We start from the raw sequence: 25,567 nt of genomic DNA, 5'->3' as shown, positions 1-25,567 counted from the left end.
CAAAGGGACTAGTGTCAGCCAAGACATACTTGCGATGATATGAAAATGTTAATCTGCTCTTCTCAAACTCCAAATTAGAAAAACATTGGCTTGAACAGAAAGGGTATACATTTCTTTAGATTTTATGACGAAACCCATACGTTAGAAGTCAGTGACAAAGAGGCATCAGGAAAGGAGTGGAACCCAGCGAGCAGATCCCTAATCAAACAGACATTCCACCAGCCTGTCCATAACATACTTTCCAAGTATCTCCAGATGGGTGGTTGTTGTTCACTGTTTGTTTAGTATTCCCTAGCGCCTAGCATTACACCTTTCCGGTTTGTAACATTAACATTCACGTTTCTGTCAGTAGACTATCAGAGCCACTCAGTCTGAAAGCAATACCACAGGCTTGGACTTAAATTGTCTGTGTGTGTGTTGGGGGGGGGTAAGGGAAGGTTTACTGCAGAGCCCAGCCAAAGGCCTGAACTTAAACCATGGAGAAAATAGTCAGCCCCCATGCTACACAGAGAAAGAGCTTATGTTTCGTCCATATTTCACTTGGCAAATGCATAATTAATCATCCTTGTGTTTGTTAAGTAGGTTAGGTGGTAATTCGTTCAGACACAGGGGCCTCCATTTTGGCCAGTTCAGGGAAGGCTTTAAAAAAGCATGCACCGTGTGGTCTCCTACAATAATCAAACAGTCATCTGTTTTAGTGTTGTTTTTGGCTACCGTTATATTCCCCGCTCTGGGCCTTGGTGGAGGGGCCCCTTATGGCTTCGGACTATCTGTAATACCCCAGTCAACAGAGCATAGGGTCCAACCTCCATGGGGGTCGGATTTTTGCTGCAAGAGTGTGATTACAAGGCTGTTTGCTTTGGGAAGCAAAGAGGAATCATGGAAATCAGAAGCAGAGGGTTTGATCTAAAATGGCTCTCACTCTCTCATCTTCCTCTCGTCCTCCCTCTTTCTTACTTTGTGCATGTGGCTTTGTCTATTAATCTATTATTCAGTCAAGATGACTCTCTTCGAGGGAACAATTTGGGGAACAATCTCTAAATGCAGTGAATGTGTACATTGGATATTGAAAGCCAGGGCCTCTCATCCAACATCAGTGACCTCTGACCATACAAATGTTCTTCTGGCCAAGTAGACACTTGAAATCATGTGCATCAACTTCCCAGAGGAGAGAAAGTAATTGTTTCTGCAAAGGATGGCCGATGCCATATTTTCTTTCATTCCTCTTAGGTTGTATTGCCAGGTGTACCATAAAGTTAAACCATGAAAACCATAATATCCTGGACTTTCCAAAAACATTTAAGGTATCACATCTCCCATGGATGGATGTTGACCCCTCAGCAACTGCCAAAGAGTCATAGGTTCCTTACCGCATCATTTGCTGGCAGGTTGGCCTATTGCTGACCTAATCCCAGTAGCAGGTGCCACTGGAGTCTCAGAAGTGCAGTGTTGTTTTTCAGACAGAATGGGCCACCTGGGTCTTGATAGTTTATGGTACTTAAAACACACTCTCAAGTGTGACACTCCCATCACGTACCTTCACAATAATCTAAGAGCTGGCAGCAAAACAGAGAATGGAGGCTTTGACAAGAGTTTACAAGGTTTGATGTGGTGTGGCATCTCCGCTTCGACACAGTTTCATGAAGTGAGTCACACGCTCTAGGGTTTCATTTGAAACCCTCTAATGCTTTCAGTGTTGTTTTGTCTTCTGCTGTCTGAAATATGTCAAGCGAATTTGTTTTGTCTTGTTTTTTTATTTTTGTTTTGACATCGCTTTGCCTAGTTTGACATTTGTCAGAAACGCTATGTGTTCGTGTGTGTGAGTGTTTTTTTTTTTTCTTCTGGCGACATGTTTCATCTTGCACAGAAATGGGTTCTTCTGTTTTACTTTGCACCCTGCCCTCTTTGACCATACTCACACATATGTTCACACGTTTCTTCATACTGGCATGCCACCACACAAATCAATTCTTCACAGCATCGCACTTGGAACATCACGGTGAAATATGGTGCCCTTGAAATCAATCGACTGATCTGACTTGGTTTTCAGAGTAGTACGTTTGGGTCTCGTTTCTGTTCACTTACCTGACACCACCCTCTGCCCCACCATTTCGCTGGATTAATTCATGTCCCTGTAGCTCTTTCTCCTTTATAGTGTTTCTGTCATTCTCTCTTTTGCCAATCAAGATAGAGAATGGGGGGCTTACAAATTTCTACAACCCTGACGCATCATGCAGCAAGCCTTAAAATAAGCACTTTCGCATCTTAATTTGTGAGTCCAAATTCATATTTTGCACCCCACTCAAACATTAAAATCCAAAACTGCAAATGGTCGTTTATGTGGGATAACGCAGAGCTGTCAAAAGATGCGAAAATATCTTAACACTAACTTGTGAAACCCGTTTGTTCCGAAATATCTATCCATCCATCCATCCATTTTCTGAACCGCTTAGTCCCCACGGGGGTCACGGGCGTGCTGGAGCCTATCCCAGCTGTCAACAGGCAGTAGGCGGGGGACACCCTGAACCGGTTGCCAGCCAATCGCAGGGCACACAGAGACAAACCATCCGCACACGCACTCACACCCAGGGATAATTCGGAGTGCTCAATCGGCCTACCAAGCATGTTTTTGGGATGTGGGAGGAAACCGGAGTGCCCGGAGAAAACCCACGCGGGCTCGGACCCGGGGAGAACATGTAAACTCCACACAGGGAGGGCCGGAGGTGGAATCGAACCCGCACCCTCCTAACTGCGAGGCGGACGTGCTACCCAGTGTTCCACCGAGCCGCCTGTTCCGAAATATATATTAATTTTATTTTATTTTTTAAATCATCAGAGTGGCCGCTTTAGATCTTCCTCTGCTTTCTCTCTGATCAGTTCCTCGGTCAATTCCTCATAACGGAGTAAGAGAGTCCCGCTGGTTGTGAGCCTGTTTTTGCACCGAATTGAAATATACTGTGACATACGTACTTATGTCCATGGTCAATGTATTGTGCAATAGACATCAGTCATAACAAGTACTAGCTGCCTTCTTCAATTAGTTAATACCCAAAATAAAAATAAAAAACACACTATTGAAAAGGATGGTAACGTCTACATTCCTCGCTTTCAAAAGTCATCAAAAAACAAGAGTAGCTCAGGCACAGCTTGTGATACTCAACACTAAGTCCGTAACGGTGTTTATCCTGCTCCACTCTTCCTTTTGGCACTAAATTGCAATGCCTGCTTATGTCAAAACAATGAGCGAGATATAGTGAATGGTTTGGAGCTGTCAGCTCCCAATTGTTGCGTTGCTTTCAGACTATGGAGTGAAAATGGAGACGTGGGAGGAGGAAAAGAAAAACACGCAGGCTCTTTCAGCCCACTGTCATGCCACTTAGGATTTGTTGATGGATTTTCAGCCAACCATTTCCCTTCCATTGATAAGTAATCAGTATGGCACTGAAAGATAATATTATATCCACTAAGTGGCATGTGGGCTTTATACATGTTCATACACGAAGGAAGACTGAAAAGCAACATTTGTTTACATAGCTGAGCACTCATCCTCTCCACCTTTGCTTGGACTTGTAGGTAAAGGCTCCCTTTTTTGTAGCTTTTACATATCATTCTTTCTTCTTCCTGTCCTTTTCCTACTGCGTTCTTTGCGGATTGTGAGCCAGCTGGTGGGCTAATAGTGGATGCTTTCCTGTGGAGGACCAAAGTGATCCTGCTAAGGCGTTATGAAAGCTTAAGTAAAGCTGACACGTTGCTGAAGAACTACAGCCCACACGGTGCTCCGCAATAGCCTGTGGAGAGATTCTGAAAAGGTCTTTAAATGAATAGGAGACACAGGGAGCCTGCCACTGTCCTCCCACCGGTGTCCCATGACACAGGAGGCTCTAGTTAAGTCCTTTATTAGAAGCGGCATGCGCTGTCTCCAGTCACCTTCATAATTGTAGGACCATGTCCATTGTCATAATCAATTGAGACAGCTGTCACCGCGGCGTTCAAGTCCACTGGGCACCCGTGTCATGCTAATTAATGAAATGATAAGCTAGTGTTTTTAGCATTTAACAAATAACTCCTGAAAAGTCCCCTTCTTTTCAAAACAAATGTATCCCCAAGGTTCAGCAGGCATCAATCTCCCTGGCCTCTGGCGATCAACCCACAGAGGCCTCTAGGTAAGAGGGATCACTGGGGTCAGTGACAGTCAATAGGGTCAAATTCCTAGCTGACAGGGTGGGCCATGCTGAACAACCATCCAACCGTGCTTTTCTGTTCAAAGTTGGAGGATGTACCCCTATTATTTAGGCGAGCCTAGTGCCACTGACCTCAGACGACCTGACTATGTTCATAGGAAGCTGAAACTGATGCCGATGTCCCTGGAACACATGAACATTGCTGGAAACTGTCCTTCAGGGGGAGGGGGAGACAGCGATTAAGGGTTGAGCGGGCAAGTGAAGGGAGTGTGAAGGTTTATTGCTTGTCTGCAACACTTCATAGCAAGGGTTAATGAAGGTTTAACTTTGCTTTTAAACCCACTGGACTGTGTATGATATAAAATGATTTGGACAGTTAACATCTCCGCCCCTCTTCTTCTCTCTCTCTCTCTCTCTCTCTCTCTCTCTCTCTCTCTCTCTCTCTCTCTCTCTCTCTCTCTCTCTCTCTCTCTCTCTCTCTCTCTCTCTCTCTTTCTCTCTCTCTCACACTCTCTTTCTGTCTCTCTCTCAAGCTAAGTGTATTCCCCGCCCCCTCCCACAAATGCACTATGAGAGGTGGATGGCATCTGTGTTGTGCACCATATGGTCACAGTTAGAACTGGGATCTGATATGAGCCTGAAAAGTGGATTCAGCCCAGCTTGTGCTGCCAGCTCTCTAAAATGAACATTGGATTCTTAATGTATGCCTGGGCTTTGACTGTAAACGTGTTACAGCTTAACACCCGTCTCCATTCTGCTGCCAACTGACAAAAGGAGTGTATCCTTTTGTCAGTTGCTGTGGAAAGACAGCGGAATAATTTAAATGTCCCAGCTGTCCCTTGTCTTGAGCTATCTTGGCCAGATTCCTCCTTGTCCATTGTCCCATTAATGTAATTTGCAAACATTGTCTTGGTGCAACTTGTTATCAGCTTGGGGACACTTTAGGAAGATTAAATTGTGTGAAGGAAATCAGGCCATTGCACAGTTCTCTATTGATATCAATATTGGCATTATGGCCAATCAATGTTGCTCATTCCCTCTGTTCGTGTAATGTTAAATCCTATGGCTGAACACACATCTTTCATATGACTGTCTTTTAGTGTTTAGTGCTGACTGGGAAGTTCCGTGCCTTCTTCTACTCTAGGAACTGAGCTCTGTGCAGTTCATGTCAAGCGAGGAGCATAAACCAAGTCATCAAGCGCTTCTCCATCAAGGAGCATTAAAATATTCTGCCAACCAGAGCAGGCAGGGTAGGGATCAAGGCAGTGTGAGTTCTCACATACTATTCAGCAACGTCTTTAAGCCGATATCCCAGTTGATTTAAATATCTGTCCGCTCATGGCCTCATCTCATCAGTGCTGCCATGAATGGAGTCAACCACCTGTTTGCCTACTAAATGAGAACGGCCCGGTGGCCTTAAGCCTCTTTTGACTCTCGGTGTTCTCACCCTCTCTTTTCAAAAGGAATAATTTCCATATGGCCGTTTCTAATCGAGGGGGGGGAAAAGCTATTTGCATATAGGTTGTGTTTCCCTGTCTTTTGTATGAGACAACGTGGTGTCAACCGTGGACAAGTGATTTATGGAATACACTTATTTGCATGCTCAGCTTGGTTTGTAAAAGTTTTCATTCAGAGGTACATAATTATTCTCCTGCAGCTTTATTCGTAAGGTCGTTGGGTCCATTTTGTAGGTAGTAAGGTGTGTGTTAGAAATAAATTGAAAATTGCTTCAAAAGGAATGCTTTTCAAAGGCAACCATTTTGGTATTCAAAGCCAGGTGAGTGTTCGTGTGCAGTACTGCCCTTCGGGGCTTTGACCTTTTGTTCTTGAAATGGAATGTGGCAGCACACCTTTAAATTGATCTATTCTTGATGATAGCTACAGGCTTATCAAAGTCTAACTGAAGGCGCAGGACTTTCTCAATCGTTCGAGATAGAAAATTTGCTTAGGCAAAGACAACATTGTCCTGTATTTGTGCAAGCTCGTGCATCTGTACCGCAGGGATAAGAGGGGGTCACAAGTGAAGGGTGTGGAAGGCTGGAACAGCTGTGAAGCAACACGGGGCTCACGTCTCCCGCTGGACACATTAGTCATTTCTAGGGAAGCTCAATGGCCTGTTGTCCGTCTGCTCCTTTCATTTGTCCCCCTAATCTTCCCACCCGTGCAACCCCCTATGCTATACTCTTCCAAAAAAAGGCACGTGCACATAGGGCAAAGGCCCAATTCCCAAGTGCACAGCCCTGGCAAAACTATGAAAAGATCAATACTAGCATGAGAAGTCATCTGGTGGGCAGGCTTGCAACATTCCCCAAGGGACTTTTCGTTGTCCCCTCAGTGCGCTAGCCCAGCTCACTGGAGGGCTTTAGGTGACTGTGGCAGGAGGGCATTCTGTTTTACCCACTCCTACCAGCTGCTAGCTGCTTAGGTTTACAGAGAATTCATTCGGCATTTGTATCGCACAACTGTCGGCTGCAATACGTTTGCTGTTTTATCAGTACATGACCTCAAGGAAGGTGCTTGTCCAGAGAAACAGAGAAATGGAACAATGCCAAATTTACTACTTTGCCAAAAGCCTATGAGTGCTATTTGACAGTTGGTTTAGCTGTGAGTTATTAGAAAATGTAGCCGTTAATTTGTTCCAGATTACTCCTGAAATGATAACATGTCAGGGATAATTTTATCCATATTTGAAATGATGATTGATATTAGCAGTAATAATTTAGTTTACGGTGCCTATAAGCGCATGAGCATTGTTGAGCAATGTTACAACCGTAGCCCCATTTTTGTCTGTACTCAATTTTGTCCCCGCCTGTTTGTGGGTGTCTTGACTTGCAGAATGATTTTAATGAGGGTTATATTGGTCAAAGTGCCTCCTTGCCTCTATTAGACCGCATTAGAATCATCGTTACGATATTGCATTGCTCATTGTGGCTTCACATTAGTATTAGAGCTCTTTCTTTCTGGTGAGACTTGCTTTTCTAATACTCGCCTTGCATTGTGTATGGAAAATCACATTGCCATGGCAACATCTCCCAATAAAGACATTTTGACCAAGAATATTTGCTTTTTTTGCCACTTATGTGCCATATTATGTCTTTTTTTAGCTTACTTTTATTCCACACTCCATATCCTATATAACATGTGGGTCGATGTAAGCCTGGATCTCGGAATTTCTATTGAGATGGTCACAATTTAGGTAGTCTTAGTTCTGCATTATTTGAATATTTGAATAGTAAGGGGCAAGGGAGAGGGTGGAACGATTTCATAAAAAAAATCAAAGTACTGAACTGCTTTTGTAATTATCTATTTAGCATCGTTATACTCACTGAGAGTACTTGTGCAGTATTTTAATCGAGTCCCTTACTGAGAAAAGAACTGCAGCATTTCTGAGGATAAGCAAGGCGAAAAGTCGTATTCTCTATCCGTGTCTGGTTCTCGTGATGTTTTGCTGTGTTTGTCAAGGAAAAAAGTTTGTTCATATGCGTAAAAGAAATTTCAATTAGAATTTTGATGTTACCGTCTCAAACTTGCTTTCTGTTTTTGGTTAATCAGATTGCCACATGTTTCATTATGATTCAAGGGCTTAGTAATGATGAGAAAGTGAAAGGTGTATAGACATGGCATGTTTCTCATGCTGGAATTGTAGATAATTCTAGTGTTCAATTGTAGCAATTTAAGAAAGATAATTTGTTGGAGTGCAAATTATAAAGGCTCGCTGAAGAGCCAGTAGTGAAGAGTGAAAACACGCTGGAGCAGTTCTAGGGCAGTTCTCATAGTGCTCTAATGCCATTTCCAAAATCTTCTGAAAGATCATATCCGGGTACACAAAGAAACGTGGACAGTGAGGCCACAGTGTCTCTTTGCAGTACAATCGAAACATAATAATTTCATGCCTGATTGTGTGCTCAGCAAAGCTACGAATAGGGGCCGACATTTAACTTTAATTAGCTGTGATTTATTCATGTTGACTGGATAGCAAGGAGAAATTGGATCATCTGATTATAGTCAAGCATGAAAATGACCTGATTAAACACTTAACAGAACCAAAGAGGAGGGAGTCATGAGGAATCTGGAAAAGGAGACATGAGGGCATCAGCAAAATTACTAAGTTTTGCTCATCGTTGGTGTGGTTCTCTGCATCCACATTGTAACAAAAAAGTCCTTCCTTATAAAAATCGAGGGACATTTTAGGGGAGGCCGTTTGTTCTCCAGCAACAATCAGAGTTAGTTCTCATTGTACATTGTTGACCTCTGACTTGGCAAATCTCTCCAAACAATCATCAGCTGCATTCCTTTTGCATAATCAGTCGAGTATGTGTCTACATTCATTTCATACATTTTATTCTCACAGTGGTTTTGTGTCTCTTCTCAGGTGTGCCAGCGAATGAGAGTCTTGAGTCTAAGAGTTGTAGCTCAACCAAAGCGTCTGGTCTTCAGCGCAATCGGGAACAGAACAATATTGAGGTGCCATTTGCACCCCCGCTGCCCAGCCCTACCCCGGCGTCAGCGCCAACGGGCTCTCCGGCCCCCGCTGCAGCTGCGGCGCCCCCGGAACCTCCTCGATCTCGCCTCCTGACCCCGTCTCCTCTCGGCGTCAAGAGGGAGCCGCAAGGTCCACCCCCTGTCCCTTCCCCTTGCCTGCTGAGGGCACCACCCCAGTTCTACCCTCCTCACCTACACTCACAGCAGGAGCCCTGCATCCATCCACCCCCACATCCCCACCACGCCCGGCCAATCCTAAGCCATCAAGTGCACCACCCGCTGCAGTACAACCTCCACGACATCAGGTAGGTGTTAATGAGGTGCAAATTGGTTACAGAGCTGTGTCAAAGACAAGAAGCTCTTATTGTCCATTTATCACCTGACCAAATTATTACACAATAACTGCATCATATATTTAGTGGAGCTCTTCACCCTCAGTATGAAACAACCCTTAAGTCTTTAAAAAGCGTCATGAGCTTATTCCATTATACTTCATGTGCATTACAGCCTCAATTTCTCTCTTTGTCCTCGTAAATGCTACATGCAATGCAGTAAAATCATAACATTTTCCAAAGTCGTGTTTTGTAGCGGCGAGATACTGTAAAATCACATTCACCACACGATATTGACTTTTCACATCAAAATTGATTTTCAGCCACCCGTGTAAGATTTACTGTTTTTCATTTAACCGTTTCCTCCTTTAAAATGTCAGCGCAGTCTTCCCTCACCTCTGAAAGAGGCTTTATTGCATGATCTTTCTTGTCAACTCACTATTATCATTTGATTGAAAATGTTATCGATTTCCACAGAAGTGCATCATGCCACTAATTTGAATGTAAAGTCATTTAATCAAACATTTGAACTTGAATCTTTGTATTCTGTCACCTTTATCTTCAGCCACCAGAGCAGTCCTGTTCTGCCTAAACACCACCTCACTCCATCTCAACATCACCCACTCAGTGGGCTGCCCTCCTCGGCCCCCACCTTGCCTCTGTCCATAGCCAACCTCTCTACCTCGCACTATTCCTCCCTACGGAGCCCGGCACATCGCCATTCGGCCATGTTTGCAACCCCAGCCACACTGCCTCCACCACCAACCTTACCTACCAACAGTTTAGTGGTGCCCGGGCACCCTGCGGGTACCCCCTACCCAGGTAATATTGCAAACGCCTCACAACAGATAAAAACACTGTTTACTTTGGGGGGTTAGTTAGTATATTTAAACATAATCCCACTACATTGAATACTGACAGCAGTGCCCTGTTACGTTATGCCTTTTACCTTTTTGGGCTTTGAGGCCATGCAAATATTTCTAAAATAAAATCTGACAATGCATGTCTAGATTTTGATTGAAATTTTTCAGCAATCTTCATCAAATTGTAAAAAGAAGAAAAAAGTACATTTAGCAACAACAAAAACTACTGGTTCCAGTACAGGTACTTTAATTCATGCCTGAATGTCGCACTTGTAAGCCAGTTACCACCATCCAGTTTGTGGATTACTTGTAAATGTATTTAGGTTAAACACATACCTCCTAAAACCTTCAGCATTTAGACTAATTCCTATTTCAAGTTTAAGGTAGGAGAGTAGTTCTCATCAAATGTTACTTCTTCCCTCCTTTGGAGCTTTATTCTTTTACGTGTAACAACCACAGCCTTTCTTTGTCAGGCCTAAGCATAAACACAAGTTCTATAAATACCAGTAAAATTGAACAATGTCAATTTCATGAGTGTAAATTGTAAATCAGCACATTATGTCTGTATTCTATTCTATTATCCATGACTTGGAATAGTTGGAGGTAAGTTGCAAGTAAGTACCAAAAAAATCCAAATCAATTCTAACTCATAAAAAAGACAAAAAATATATATATAAACAAAAAAGTAATGTGAAATGGATTTAGAGCCTCGGGCTCAAAATTCTTCATTTTACCATGACATTTGACTTATATGATTTCAATTTTGGAGAAATAATTTATGGCTCTTTTTTGCTCCAGCACGTAAACATGTTCATAAAGTATGAGTGGATGTAGTGAGAGAAGCCTTACCACAAACTCATCAAACATATTCAAGATGAACTAGAACATCTGAAAATGCCGTTGTAGATAATAAATGGAAGCATTGGCCCACAGACGTACTCTGACATCATCTCAAGTCTTCTCAGAAGTGTGAAAGCTGTAACAGTTGGTGTGATGATAAATATCAGGAAAAAGTAAAACAAAACAAATACAGTAATCCCTCACTACATCGCGGTTCATTTATCGCAGTTTCAGTACATCACAGATTTTTTTTCCAAATTAAAAAATTAAAAATGAAATTTTAAATTGAGGAATTATGGTACAAAATTGCCTACACGCAAGCAGAAGGCAGGGAGTGCCCACACAATTGCACTAAGTACACTTGTACCTTTAAAAAAAAAAAAAAAATGTTACAATAATAAGAGTTCTAAAAACATATTTACAGTATTGCACCTTGTTGTAAAAAAATGTTATAATAATATAATAGTTCTAAAAACATATTTACAGTATGTACACTTGTACCTTGTTATAAAAAAGTTGTTATAATAAAAGAGTTCTAAAAACATATTTACAGTATGTATACTTTAGCTACACTTGTACCTTTTTAAAAAAAAAATGTTACAATAATAAGAGTTCTAAAAACATATTTACAGTATCGCACCTTGTTGTAAAAAAAATGTTACAATAATATAATAGTTTTAAAAACATATTTACAGTATGTACACTTGTACCTTGTTATAAAAAAGTTGTTATAATAAAAGAGTTCTAAAAACATATTTACAGTATGTATACTTTAGCTACATCTACAGATGTTACACACACATACACACACACACACGTATCATATTTATATTATTTAAACATTATTTTCTGTATGTCATTTCTACTACATATCAATATAGTATTTACATGTTTGAAACTATTATTTAATGTTCTAATGATAACATATGCACATATATGGTTTAACATACACTTATTGATACACAAAAAATGTGTATGTTAAAAAAAGGATGACACTACTACGGATTTTCACATATCACGGGTGGTCTTGGAACCAATTATTCGCGATAAACGAGGGATTACTGTACTACTGCTGTGTATCACACAGTGGTTATGAAGAAATTCAGTAAATTATTTGGTTATTCTCATTCATAAATGTACTACTTTGAATACTATGATTTATATAGCTGCTGTGCTGATAACCAAGTGATAAGTAGGAAAGTAGTCTACCACTTTACACAGATGGAAAAGTACATAAAAAGTATAGCTGTACCAATTTAATTTTGTGGACAGCTCTAATACCCATTGAGTTGTTAAAAATATGCTGTGGATCACATCATTCAAAATCACACACTGTGTTATATGCAAAGGGCATTTTATATGGGTGGTAATGGCACATATCCAGGGTGCAAAATTGTCACTGAAACTGGACAATCATCCAAGCTGGAGAAAAGCAGCGCTTAAAATACACATGTTGAAAATGCTGCGCTCTATCAGCAACCTAATGCAACCACAATATTTAATCTCGCTAGTGATTGGTGGTTGTAATTCTTTCCTTAAATGCTTTGAAAACATTACCAAAAACAAGGACAGAGACGGTCGTCTCCAGCGACGATGCTTGTCGGTGAATTCTGCCTCACCGTGCATTCCATTCAACGGCAAGTGTGTGTGTTTTCTGCTGGGATGACTCTTGGTTCTCTCCTGTCTTTAGATACCAGCCTGTTGATATCATTCAACCAACCTATCATGTATTGCCAGCCTCATTCGGGGATTCTGATTGGCACATTGTCACAGGCAACTCTGTTACCACCACCAATGAGTCCCCACGTAGAAAATCCTCACAGCATGAGCTGGAGAAACAGAGAATGCCAGGTGACTATTTTCTTTCTCTTCTACCCTTGTTGTGAAGACTGACTGGGCGCCCGTGCCTTTTTTTTTTTTCTTGTGTTCCCACCTTTCCCCCTCTCCCTACCCCCCTTTTCTGTCCTTTTTTTTTGGGGGGTTTTCCTCGCTCTCCTTTCTTGCAGAGCATGATCTACTGCGGCAGGAGCTGAACAACCGATTCCTGGTTCAGAGTTCAGAGCGAGGCCGGGGGCCACCCGCCTCGCCGCTGGCCCCCGTGTCGCTCCTGAGGGCAGAGTTTCACCAACATCAGCACATGCACCAGCACCAACACACCCACCAGCACACCTTCACGCCCTTCCCCACCAGTCTGCCCCCGGCCGCCATCCTCACCCCGCCCACCGCACCTCCCATGGTGCGTAACCAAGCCAGAAATGTGAGGATAAGTAAAGAACAAAAATAATTAGTAAATCAAATTTGAAAGTTACTTCCCTTGCCACCAGTCCCAATCCCCTTCTTAATCAGCTCCCGCTATTTATTCACCCCATAATTGACCCATTACGTCCCGTTGCTGTAGGAATCACTCCCTTCAACAAAATAATCACCTAAAATGATCAGTTTAGATTTGTGATCAAATCCACACTGCTTCCCCCTTATTTGATTCACACACGCAACCATGCACAAGAATACATTGGACGTCAAATGTGTGTATACAAATTTATGTTACGCTTGCTTTTGTACATTTCCATCACATCATTTACCATATATTGCGTTTCAAAGAGACTGTGTTGGGTCTGCTAAACAGGACCCCAAGTTTGATATGAAATGTCAGTCCAATAATATACATTATAGTAAGGTAAACTTTGTGTTGACATGTTTTGAAAATGTGGAAGCTCTCATTGGCATGTTCAAAGTACTAACAAATTATCAGATAAGTGTACACAGAGGCACAATCCAGACGTCGCAGTTTGTAGAATGCCGCCACAGTTTAGATGCTATTTTGATCCTGTGGTTGGGTTGCTGCTGTTGCTGCTGCTAACAGACTGCCATTAAGTTTAGCATGGCAGTTTATAGGCGAGGGTTAATCTGTATTTCCCAGACTAGTACTGAGGAAAAGAGTTTATCACTATTCATTCATCATTCCTCACATGCAGCAATTGAGGCGGGAATCACAATTTTCCTCTCATGGCACAAGTGTAATAGATGTCATCCGTCATCTCCCGACCTCTGATTAAGAGCATGCTGGTCCCATTAGTAGCTCACTTTAAAATTCCCTCAATCCTGTAGCTTAAATATCAAAGCTCCGGCATGGTCTCAGATCATTACTGAGTGATTTTCAGTTCAATTATTTGCCATTTGGTATGTTGGTTATCTTTGACATGTCAGGAAATCCATATAGTACACAGTCTCTGCTTTCATGATGAAGAGACTTGCTCACAGTCCAACATCTTGAGTTGTTTTCTTTTTTCTGTGTTTCATCTTAATGTGTTTTCCTCATCCCTCCATGTTCGTAACAATGATTCTTCTTTTTGGATGCATGCCGAGAGCCGCGGGATTAATGATGTAGTTGTTGTTGCTGTGTTGTCAGGTGGTTTAACACAGTTTCTCTCTCCTATCTTCTCCACACTCCTCCTGTTGGCTCTTGTATAATTTCAGCTGTTACACTCCTTGGCTAATGGCAGTAATTAATGAAATTACACAGCATCAATATTTGTTTATTGTTCGGTGGCCTCAAGCAGGTGGCTTACCAAATGGCAGCATTGACCCGCACAACCCCCCCCCCCCAACCCCCCACCCCCAGCAACGTATGTGAGCAAGAAATATCGATGAAAGATAAGCTGTTTAGAATAAAATCGACAAGCACCGTAAATTCCAGGGGTGAATTTCCCCCCTTTTCCCTTTACAAGGCCATAAAGCGACACTTCTAGCGTTAAGAATTAAGCAGGCCTGCACTTCAGTAATGCAGAGGAGGCATTTAATGAGCTCGAAAGCTGGCTCGAGGTTTCTTCTCAGTTGGCTGTCTGTCTTTGATTTGGGCTCATTAGGACCCATGAACGAACACTGCCGCCGCTGCTGCTATTTTTGTGCAGATGTGAATGTCCCTGCCACACCAGAGGGCCTCCAAGTCCAAAGCTGTGTCCTCACAAGGAGTTTAGCTAACAGCTCAACCACCCGCCTCGCAGCACACATTGCAATATATGTCCCGACTCCCCACTAAGTTTTACGTAAAGTAAAATATGTCAGTGCCCGCCAAGAGAGTTTATAAACTCACTCGCCAAAAGCACCTGCAAATGGTTTGTGTATTTGTGGAGGGGAATAAGTTACTGTCACTTGTAATTAGTGTGTTTAAAATTTTCGAGCCTGTATTGGCACGAGAACAGATGTACAATGCCGTTATTCATGTGTGGGACAACGTTTTCGCGATCTCCTCCCCGTCTCAGCTTCATGATGAGTTCCTCGTGCGTCGAAGGCATGATGAAAACAACAACACAGTTGTTGAACGGCAAATTACTGATGTGGCTATTCCCCTAGACAAGAGTTCCCCTGCTAAAAAGCTTTCACCACATCAGTTTAGCGTTTATACATTGTTTTTTTCAGTGTATCAGTTACATGCTGATCTGTCTTGAATCAGCTCGTAACCATTGCTAACGCTGTCTGTTCCACTCACGTCAAATCCTAAAAGACAAACTGGTCACACAGTAGACTCCTGATTGTCTTTCTTTTCTTTTTTTCTGTTATTCACAAAGATTGGATTTTTCCCCTGCTTAAATCACCGCTTTCAAAGTCTAGGTTGCTGACAAACAACTTTGTTTTCATGCTGCCTTTTCAATTATAGCTGCGGGGCCTCTTAAAAATCCTTAGTAAAACCTATTAGTTTCACATAAATTCTCCAGTGGTTTGGTATATAATGATATAATTCCCATGATGAACATGCCCAACTCCACCCAACCACAGCCACCCTCGCCTTGTGTGCTCAGTTGGATAATTTGCTCTTGTCCTGTTAATAATAATTTTACTGCCTTATCTGACAATTCAATCTAAATAACCCCATGACTGGTGAAAGCCAGCTGCTTCACTTTAGGGCTTAATAGTCTGAATCAAATCCTGCTCTTTGCTGTTTTGCAGATGGTGATCATATGTCTTGTTTTTTTCCCTAAATATCACAAGATGTAATGATGAAAGTGTTATACAGTATGTTGGACTGAGTTAAATTGATCACGTCTAATCCAATTTTGTGTTTTCTGTTGTTTTTCTCTTTCAGTTTGACAAATATACTCCAAAACTGGATAATCCGTTCATCAGACATCATTCAAATGTAAGTCATTGTAATTTTGAATCACTTATCAATATTTGACCTATTTGTTGTGTCGTCCGAGGATCAATTTGTTTTCTCCCTCCCTTCCCCCTCAGTTCTTCCCTTCCTACCCCCCTACCATGCCAGGTATGCCCCCGCTGCTCCCTCACTCAGGACCCTTCAGCTCACTGCAAGGAGCCTTCCAACCTAAGGTCAGTCCTTTAGTCAAATCGCATCCATGAGCTGAAAAAAAAAACAAGAATTTCCACACAAAATCACCTGTTTTGTAATTATACATTACAATGCACTCACCAGCCATTGTGCAGTCAAAAAAAGTTGTGTATTCAAATATACAAAGTACAGTATTATTTTCTGCTATTTCAGGTCTACATAGTCTGGCTGGGCATTAATTTAAAAAAAAAAAAAAAAAACTGACAATCAACAGACTATACGTCAAAGACAACACCATGTACCACCAAAATAAATTTAGTGGAAGAAAATGATGAAATGATCTCATTTCACATGAATTTTATAATATTCTATATGGCAGTTATTCAACAAATCGGTGTCATTTATTAGTTATAGTCAATGCAAAATGTGTTGTCTGAGCATGCGGCAGCCAGAGCTGAGCATTGACCTGAGCCATGACAGGCAACAGCTGAGAGCATAAGATAACATCTGTCTGTCTCGGCGAGACAAGCCTCCAAAGGCTGCAGGGGAGGTAAAAATGGGAGGGATAAGAAGATGTGGGAGGAGGGTGTGGTTGTGTCTGGCAGATGCCCAAAGGCTCTGACCCAGTGTAAGCACCAATCAAAGCTGGCCTAAATCCCCTGGCCTTATTCCCGGTGGGTTCTGTCATGAAGAGGCCCTTTTGTTAAAGGCCCCTCCAGATGGGTCACGGAACACTCTTATATGTGGAAATCCTCTGAGAAGCATTCTGCGTGAGGAGCTCGGGGTTGAGATACGTGTGTGTGTGTTTGGATGTGTGCGTGCTGGAGAAAACCGATGACTTAGGTCAACCTGCAGGAATTTCCCCATCTGTGATTTAAGGCTGGATTAATACGGCTGATCCAGGCACTCTGATGACACGAAAAGAAGATCAGAGAGATCCGAGATGTGTTAGCCTTGCGCGGGTCAACAGCTCCAGCTTCATTGCACTTGTACTTACCATCATCAGCTTTGACACAGCAGTAGCTAAAGATTAGAGAGTTGAAAATGATAAATGGAATTGTCTTCCATTCGTTTGGAAATAGAATGCATTTGTGCACTTACATACTGCACCTTTGACTGTTGTTGCTTACCCTTCACTAGTACGCTTTCCCGGTCACCTTTTTCTGCAAATGTGTGATCTCTCTCGTTCTCAGGCATCCAATCCCATCGATGTTGCAGCACGTCCCGGAGCAGTACCTCACGCACTCCTTCAGAAAGATCCACGGGTAAGCATCCATGAGGGACGAGTAGTTGGCAAAGCTGCTGCATAGTTATGAAGTTTTGGGTTCAAATTTGCACTCTAGCCTTACAGAGTGGCGTTTGAATATTCTCCTTGTGCTTGTGTGTGTTTTCTCCTGGTTCTCTGGCTCCTTCCCACAAACGGTCAACAAATACGGTCAACTAAGGTTAATTCAAGGCTCTAAATTTTGTGAATGTGAGCTTCAATGGTTGTTTGTGTAAATGGACACTATTATTGCCTGGCAACTAGTTCAGTGAGGATACGCCATATAGAGATGGATGGACGGACGGATACAATGGAAATGTTGAATGTGTGTTTAAGAAATGTCTTTGTATTTAGGGTTAAGGCTACTTCTAACCCAATCGGACATTTATCCATATGAAACTAACATTAATGTTCAACAGCACCACTTATTTCTTCTTTATAAAGCTTAGATGACAAGTATTGTCTGCTTCTCCACACAGATAACGGACCCATTCAGGACCAATGTTCGAGTAAGTTACAACTTTCTGTTCTTTCCGTTATAATGTTTCATGTCTCTGGCCAGGCCACAAAGTCAAACATTCCACAATAGTGGTTGACCAAGAAAATACAAGCTGCTGCATTTAAGGATAGCATTGAGGTCGCTCTGGGTTATAGTCGTCGGGGTTAGATTGTGTTAGTAATTGCTTTGTTGAAAGCCACAATGACTTCCCACTTTGTAGTTTGGCCAGAAATTCTCAATATCGACATCCAATTTTAACTTTGCCTATAAAGGCCAGCTGGCTAACATTGGTTTCTCTTTAAATATGTAGAAACCTGGCAAGTGGTGTGCGGTGCATGTCCAGATCGCGTGGCAGATCTACCACCACCAGCAGAAAATGAAGGTGCGTGAGATGGAAACAGTTTTTGCTGTCACAAAAACTAGACGTGTAAATGAAACAAATCACACACAAAAAAGGTCATACAGTTAAGTCTCGATGTTAAAATCTGGAATTATGTTATTGAATATTGAAACCAAATGCAGGTGCTTTTATGCTCTGAAGAGAAATCATCAGTAACCATCACAATATTGAATAACTAACAAATTAGGGACGTCACTGAAATATGTGGGCTCATTAAGACCCCTGCACTGCTGGTGACGTGTTAAAACCTTTGTTGTAAGATGATGCTTCATCATTGGAGATCTAGTTATTTGTTGCCTAGCAACCACATTTTCTCCTCTCTCTGTTTGTGCCTTGCTCTAATCTAGCAAATGCAGCTGGACCCCCACAAACTAGACATGAATGGGAAGCTGGATCTGTTCAGCCGACCCCCAGTCCCAGGTGTCTTCCCAGGATTCCCATATCCTCACGACCTGGCCCGACCCCTCTTCTCCTCTACAGGTCAGTGGGGTCCGTCAGCAGCAAAATACATGGAGGAATAATATCAAGAGACATCATTTGAATCATAGTGACTGACATCCATGAATAGCTTTGTTGCTTCTGGTAGTTGTACAGACAGAGCCTGTAGATATGTCCAAACTATTTTTTGTTTTGCAATCGCAAAATAAAGTTTGCGATGTGAAGGGATGGATTTGGAAGTGTTTGTGAAAGAAACGAGCAAACATATTACCAAGTGACAGAAAATAAATTAATCCGTCAGACAGTTTTTGGGAAGCCTGCAGTCACATAAAAGCTATGTTTTCTTTGACAGAACTGGTCCAGTTTCATAGCAATTCAATCATCTTCTGCTCCAGGTACAGCGAGCAGTTCTATCTCGCCGTCACTTGAAACCTTTACAAGCCTGTGTCTCAAACATGTTTTATCGATGCAAAAGCAGGAAACCTGTAGAAACAGAAATGTAGAGTTGAAAGGAGCTTTGGAATATTTGATATGACATGACTCTGAAGGACTTGGATCATTCAGAAACTTGAAAATTGCATTACTGAATAGATATCTCATAGTCATTGTTCTTGTTTTTCTTTTATTTTGTTTGTTCCTTTCTTCCTTTCTTTTTTATTACAAACATTAACATGTTACAACAAAAAAGCAAGAACAACATCCTTACAATCAAAAATTTAAAATAAAACAAAACACAACCACTGCAAACAAAAAAAGACAGACAAAAGACCACATACTCAAAAAATCTATGCAATAATTAACAAAAGAAATTTACAAAATGAACAAAAAAATGTAGTCTGTAAGTGGCACGATGAAGTTCAATAAGAATTTAAGTCCTGGGTGTCCATATTTGTCCTTATCCAAAACATGTATGCGTAACAACCTGTCTGTCTGACAATAGGATATTGCAAACAAAACTGCACGGTGGTGAGAAGCAATGAGTTCCTAGTAGGTGCATGAATGATCATTAATTTTTATTATTGGCAGAAAAGGTGAGTGTCAATATGGAATTTTGCTTCGGGGCGTGGGGGCGTGGGCCGGCTCTGTGTCCAACATCAGATTTCATTTAGGTAATTGTGTTTTGTCCTGCACCGAGGGGGATACTATCTGTTAATTATTCCACTGGAATGAGAGATATACCATTTCATGGATTTGCTATACAGTCATTGATTAAAGCAAAAATCCACTTTGAAAACTTGAACTTTAATTTGTGCACCACTACCCAAACCTGAGGTAATTATCGAGCCATCGAGTGTCTGATTGGAAACTAATAATCCCCATGTCACTTCTCTGCTAGGCTCAGGCCACCCAGCTCCCTCTCCATATGGTCCTGCTCCCCACCCCAGTGGTTTCCTGCCTCCTAGCCATTTGGCAGGTAAGTGTAAGTAACTCCATGTTATAATTGTCTTCTTTTCCATCACTCTCACATGGTGCATCCTACCTGAAATCATATCCTGTATTGACCAAGTAACCTAGAGTCAACCCTTATTTGGGTCTTTGGATTATTGAAAAGGAAAACAACTGGAGGTGACAAAAGGGCCCTTTGTTACCCATATGTTCCTTGTATGTTTGTTGATAAATAGTATCAACTATCCCCATCTAAGCGTTAATAATTCCCCAATTCCAAAATGCTTTTTGGAGGGAAACTTGATCTGATGGTAAAAGTGTGCCTGTATCAAATCTTGTTCTGATTTGGTCCAGGAAAATGAACACAGCCTTCAATACATGTTCCCTCAGCCTTTCTACAGGCACTCTCTGCTCATTCCCAAGACCTCTTTTGCATAAAGTGGTGTTGTTGTCCTAATCCAAGAGTGACAAGCCACTCCAGTTAGGAGTGCTGGCCACTGCAGTATCCAGAGGCCTTGAGCTAGGGTGTCAGCGCTAAACAAAACAGCTCGCTTGTAAGAAAAAAGCCGAGTGGAACGGGTCGGTGTGGTGGTGATCACGGTTCGCCAGTGCCCCACCCTACCCCCCGTTTTTGCTAATCCCTGTTTGGCATTTTGCAGATCCTTTCAGTCGCTCCAGTTCCTTTGGCGGCCTCGGCAACCTTTCAAGCAGTGCCTTCGGAGGATTAGGCAACCCCTCGCTTGGTAAGCGCTGGCCCCCTCTGCTCCTCCAACGCTTCCCTCTTAAATCTGGCCCCTGTGGCCAGTAACATAACAGAGTAGGGAAAGCATTAGACCACAGGGAGAGTCAGCAGGGAGAGGAGAAAATTCAAGACACTTAGCGCTAGTTTCCGTGTCAAAGCAGCCCTGGCCAGGGGAGGCTCAACGGGGCTGTGCAACACACCGCAGCAGACCTTCTTGCTGCCATTTCATCTACCAACTGTCCCCCCAACAGCCGGGGTTTAATCTCGAGAAGCCACTGCCAACGGATTCTCCCAGGTCCTCTGTTGGTGGCGATTCAAATATTAATTATTTGACAAGCCCCTTCTGTACCATCGTCGAGTTTTGGCTGTCTTTCCCTTCATCATTCCATTTTTTAACTGCCAAATTAGTCGTTCTGTTGAGAAAATGGATGTGACTGGAATAGACATGCTTTGGAATGCTCAAGTCTCTCCCTGAATGTTCACAGCCCTCAGCTACAGGGGGGCAAATGAATCATCAGAAAGCACACCATTTAATCCAACGGAAAGTTGTTGTTGTCATTATTATTTGTATCCTGGGGGAATGCCATTAACCTGAGTGAGCATGAAGAGAAAATGGAAAAGAAAACTTTTGATGCTGAGTTGTTTCTATTTTGCAAGTCCCCCAGAGTGTGCGAAATGAACTCACAGCAGGTCAAATGTCTGTCTCCGCCTTCCTTCCAGGGTCCAACAGTATGTTTGGCCCCAAGGAGGGACCCGGAGGACTGCCCCCTTTTAGTAGCCCACAGCATGACACCTGGAACAGGCTGCGACGCACGCCGCCATCTTTCCCTACCCCGCCGCAGTGGCCTAAAACTGCCGATGCCGAGAGGAGCAGCTCTGCCAACAGCCATGAGCGAGAACGAGAGAGGGAGAGAGAAAGAGAGAAGAGAGACTCATCTATCGGAAAAGAAGAAAAGGATAAAGACCGGTGAGCTTTTTTTGTTCTTTGATTACTAGTAGACAGGCATTCACTCATGTGCAATTATTTACAGTATAAGCAATAAGCAAGGTCCAAAAATAAACAGTTTAAAATATCATACAATATCATACAAATCCATAGATAAGCCGTACTGGACAGTAAGGCGCAGGGTTCAAAACGGCTTATAGTCCGAAAAATACGGTATAAATGATTCCACCTGGGTGGGGGGTTTTTTCTTCAACTTTTTACACCCACTTTTTAGTGCATACTTTGTCCTCAATAATGGTAAAAAAAAAAAAAAACTTTTTCCTACTCCTTTTTAGACTGGATAGTACATAGCCAGCGTAGGAGCTTTATCCACCCACCCATTTTCTAATAGCGTTTACCCTTATTTGGGTTATGGTTGCGCTTGTGCTTATTCAAGCTGCATGCCAGTTGCAGGGCACACATAGCCAAACAACCATTCACATCCGCATCCACACTTAAGGATAAATCCTTTAATTAACCTATGTTGTAATTAAACCATGTTTTGAGATTTGTGGAGTAGCCAGTGAAACCCCACGTATGCATGCACACACAACGTGTACTGTAAACTCCACGCAGGAAGGCCATGTCTGACCAATCTCTTCAGGAAGTGTGGTTTTAGTGTAATATTGTTAGTAGATTCACTCAAAAGATTTGCAACACAACTTATGGTTTGCCAATAGGCTTGCCGAAGCAGACTCCAGAAGCAGTGATATATTCCTAAACCCTACAGACCGACTTGAGTAGGCACCAGGCTGCTTAAAGCAAATAAATCTCTCAAATTAAAATCTCTTCAGTTAGAGACAGAAAGCATGGCAGCCCGAACTGAAACCTGATTTTCTTACTATCACAGAGATTCGGTGGAACGCAACCGCCACTCCAACCGGTCATCCCCAGCCTCTGCACCAGTCAGCTACCAGATCAGCAACTTGATACGCTCCACCAGCCAGAATAGTGATCCAGTTCGGCATCACAGTGGCAGCGTGGATCGGGTGCGTGAAACAGAGAAAGAGCTACTAGAGCGCCATAGAGACTCCTCCGCCCTAGTTGACATTAAGATAAAGGAGAGCCACTCTCCTGGTAAGGAGATGCTTGAGAGAAGATCTTCAGAAGACTCCATCAAGCCAGTTCAGCGTTCTCCTTCTCCGTACTCCAAGGCAGTGACCAATGAGCAGAGCATGAAAATGGCGGGTGGGCCTATACTCAAAGACAGTGAGAGGAAAGAGCCTCCAAGCGGGGAACAGTTCCACAAGGTAAAAAATGATGACATGAAGATCAAGGAGGAGAGGAAAGAGGAGCAAGAAGTTATGGTGGTGAGTTCTGAGCCAGCTAACCAGCCACCTGCACAAGTGCAGCCAGCTCTTATTAGCCAGCCTGGAAATCCACACCACCACCACCCTCCGCTGTCTCAGCATCCTCATCTTCCCTCCCCACGTGGCAGTGACATTCCAGGAGCGGGTTTGCATGCTGTCCCCATGGCACACTCACTACCCCTTTCCATGAGTGCCATGCCCCAAATGGGCAGCCTAAATGTTCTGGACCGGGCACGCATGGCTCCCTTCATGGGAGTCAGCCCGCTGGCAGGAAGAGAACGTCTCCCCCACCCTGCATTTCCTTGGGACCCTCTTCGAGAGGCCTACCGCAGCCTGGACCTGCAGAGGCGCATGGACTTCCAACTCAGGGCCGAACAAGGGCATCGCTTCCCCAGCATGTACGAACAGGAGCGTGCCTACCGTGAGCGAGAAGCTCACGACTACTCTCACCACGAGCACCTTTTGGAAGTACGCAGGGAGCACGAGAGGATGAGGCAGCAGGCAGAGGAGCGAGAGCGCCTCCACCTGCGGGAAGAGCTGGACCGAGCGCGGCTCCATCAGCTGCACCAATCGCCCATGGAAGGCCACCTACCGCACATGCCTTCGTTTATGCCCCACCTTGGTGGAATGCCCTACCCCAGACTCAGCCCCTCCACTGGGCACAACGGCCTTCTGAACAGAACCCCCCCTACTGCTGCTCTCAGCGCCCCCCCGCCACTTGTGCCAGCTGGCAGTGCCAGGCCAGCCTCCCCTAGGAGGACTACACCCCTCACGACCACCCAGGACCCACGGGACTATTCCCCATCTCGCAACCCCAAAGAGGTCGAGGCACGGTAGCTTCTTGGACGGAAAAATGCACTCACAAACTCCACTTTCCCAATCAGAAATTGTCCTTTGAACAAAACGCACTCCTCTTCCACACAGAAGAGCAGACTTCCCCAAGGGAAAGGGTATGTATGTACAGTATCTGATTGAGCACATGCCATGACTCTTTCTTGTTGACTGAGGGTTTGAGTCAAGAGAACACAAATACACGTACTATGTTTATAGCCACTTTAAATATTTGATAATTATTAATATATTAATCAAATGACTTTTTTCAGCTGTAAGTGGAAAAATAGGCTCCGAAGTGGTTTGTATATTTGCTATCCTTGCTCCATGTATAGATATAATTTCTATTAATTTGATGTAATTTGTGTGTTTGTCACACAATATTTATCCCCATTGATTGTGTGTTATATCCATTATGACTGAAAAGACTAGATTTGGATTACCCTTGGGCAATTTAACCTCATGGTACCAGGATATCCTCAAAATCGCAATGTCCAGTGTTATATAACCAATTTGTTTTGCCTCTGAGATATGCAGACAAATATATATAATAAGGTCTTTGTTCAGTCTCTGTACAGAAAGCTGATGTATATAACCTGTTAATATCCCTTTGCTGCAAAATGACGGTGTAAATTTACTAGGCTTTTTAACCATTTCTTTAGAAAAGAAAAAAAAACAAAAAAAAACCACAATTGAGTCTAATTTGTGGAATTCATCCTGCTTGAATATCAAGACAACAGACAAGCCATGCCAATGGATTTTAAGTGACGGTAGGTGCCGGAAGGGACCCTAGGAGGATCATCTGCTATCTATGCAAAGCAGCAATGGCACACTAACTAGAGCTCCTGGAGGCAGCGTACTGTACTGGTGACACCGAGAGGCTTGGGTAAACTATACCAATGATAGAACAATGGTATTATTTAAAGACTTCCATGTCATAAACTGGGCCCGAGCCAGACAGAAAAGAAGGACACTTTAAAGTGAGCAACAAAAAAGACTTTCTCTGTCAAACTTGTGGTTATGTGCAGTTGTTTTTCTTAGATTCTTGTATACAAAAGCAGTAGAGTTTTAGGCGTGCAAAGTAAAAAAAAAAATGAACATTCATGGTTTAAAATGTATGGAATAAAGTTTGGACCTAATGTCACATGTTTTCTGCCTGTCCTTTTATTACATACTGTGAGCTTCACCTATGCAACGTTAATGTGATTTTTGTAGTTTTTACCATTAATTGGTGGCTTTTAGGATATCAGTATTTGCTCATCAGTTTGTTACTTTGCAATGATACCGTATTTTTACCGAGAGGCCTCACCATCCGATCATCTGACCACTATTTGTCAAACATTTGATGCGGAGCTGTTCAGTGGGATCGATGAGCTAGTGCCCTTGCAATCTGGTAGGGAAAAATAGGTCATTGATTTTGTATGAAAGCAGGTTTTGAGTGTTTGTGTTTCAGGTAACCAGTATTGACTGGCAGCCCAGCAGCATATTGACCCACAGTCTGGGCTCATTAAAAGGAACAATGCCTTCGAGGCAGGCTATTGGTGGGTGAGAGGCTCTCTCCTAATGCGCAACCTCTCATCTGCCTTTCTAATGAGGCCCCAAGATGCAGTGGAGTGGCTGCGATGGGAGCCCCGAGGTGCCCTGTCTTTTTATCGACAAAACCTTGGCTACACTCGCCTCCTGTCCGGGGACGGCCAATTCATCCCGATAATGCCCTCGCTACTCAT

General features: G+C 42.9%; 1 protein-coding gene across 8 annotated transcripts in view; it reads left to right on the top strand.

Annotated features, from left to right (window-relative positions):
- Positions 1-24,984, top strand: part of fbrsl1 (fibrosin-like 1) — a 228,393-nt gene extending 203,409 nt beyond the window's left edge. For 2 of the 8 annotated variants that reach the window (XM_049763971.2, XM_049763968.2), the window contains 13 exons: positions 8,554-8,968; positions 9,561-9,817; positions 12,705-12,955; positions 15,782-15,835; positions 15,931-16,026; positions 17,179-17,250; positions 17,729-17,758; positions 18,059-18,130; positions 18,496-18,628; positions 19,923-20,006; positions 20,632-20,715; positions 21,435-21,681; positions 22,550-24,984. In XM_049763971.2, coding sequence (XP_049619928.1) covers positions 8,554-8,968; positions 9,561-9,817; positions 12,705-12,955; positions 15,782-15,835; positions 15,931-16,026; positions 17,179-17,250; positions 17,729-17,758; positions 18,059-18,130; positions 18,496-18,628; positions 19,923-20,006; positions 20,632-20,715; positions 21,435-21,681; positions 22,550-23,846 — 3,092 coding nt within the window. In that variant the 3' untranslated portion in view covers positions 23,847-24,984. Of the gene's footprint in view, positions 1-8,553; positions 8,969-9,560; positions 9,818-12,388; positions 12,550-12,704; positions 12,956-15,781; positions 15,836-15,930; positions 16,027-17,178; positions 17,251-17,728; positions 17,759-18,058; positions 18,131-18,495; positions 18,629-19,922; positions 20,007-20,631; positions 20,716-21,434; positions 21,682-22,549 lie in introns of all 8 variants that reach the window. The other 6 variants (XM_049763975.2, XM_049763973.2, XM_049763970.2 and 3 more) reach the window with 5 other exon arrangements.
- Positions 24,985-25,567: the final 583 nt, after the last annotated feature.

Source organism: Syngnathus scovelli, chromosome 3 (genome assembly GCF_024217435.2).
Source record: "Syngnathus scovelli strain Florida chromosome 3, RoL_Ssco_1.2, whole genome shotgun sequence".
In the NCBI taxonomy this organism is placed as follows: Eukaryota; Metazoa; Chordata; class Actinopteri; order Syngnathiformes; family Syngnathidae; genus Syngnathus; species Syngnathus scovelli.
Note: the sequence above shows the minus strand (reverse complement) of the source record. Positions and strands in the feature narration are given on the sequence as shown.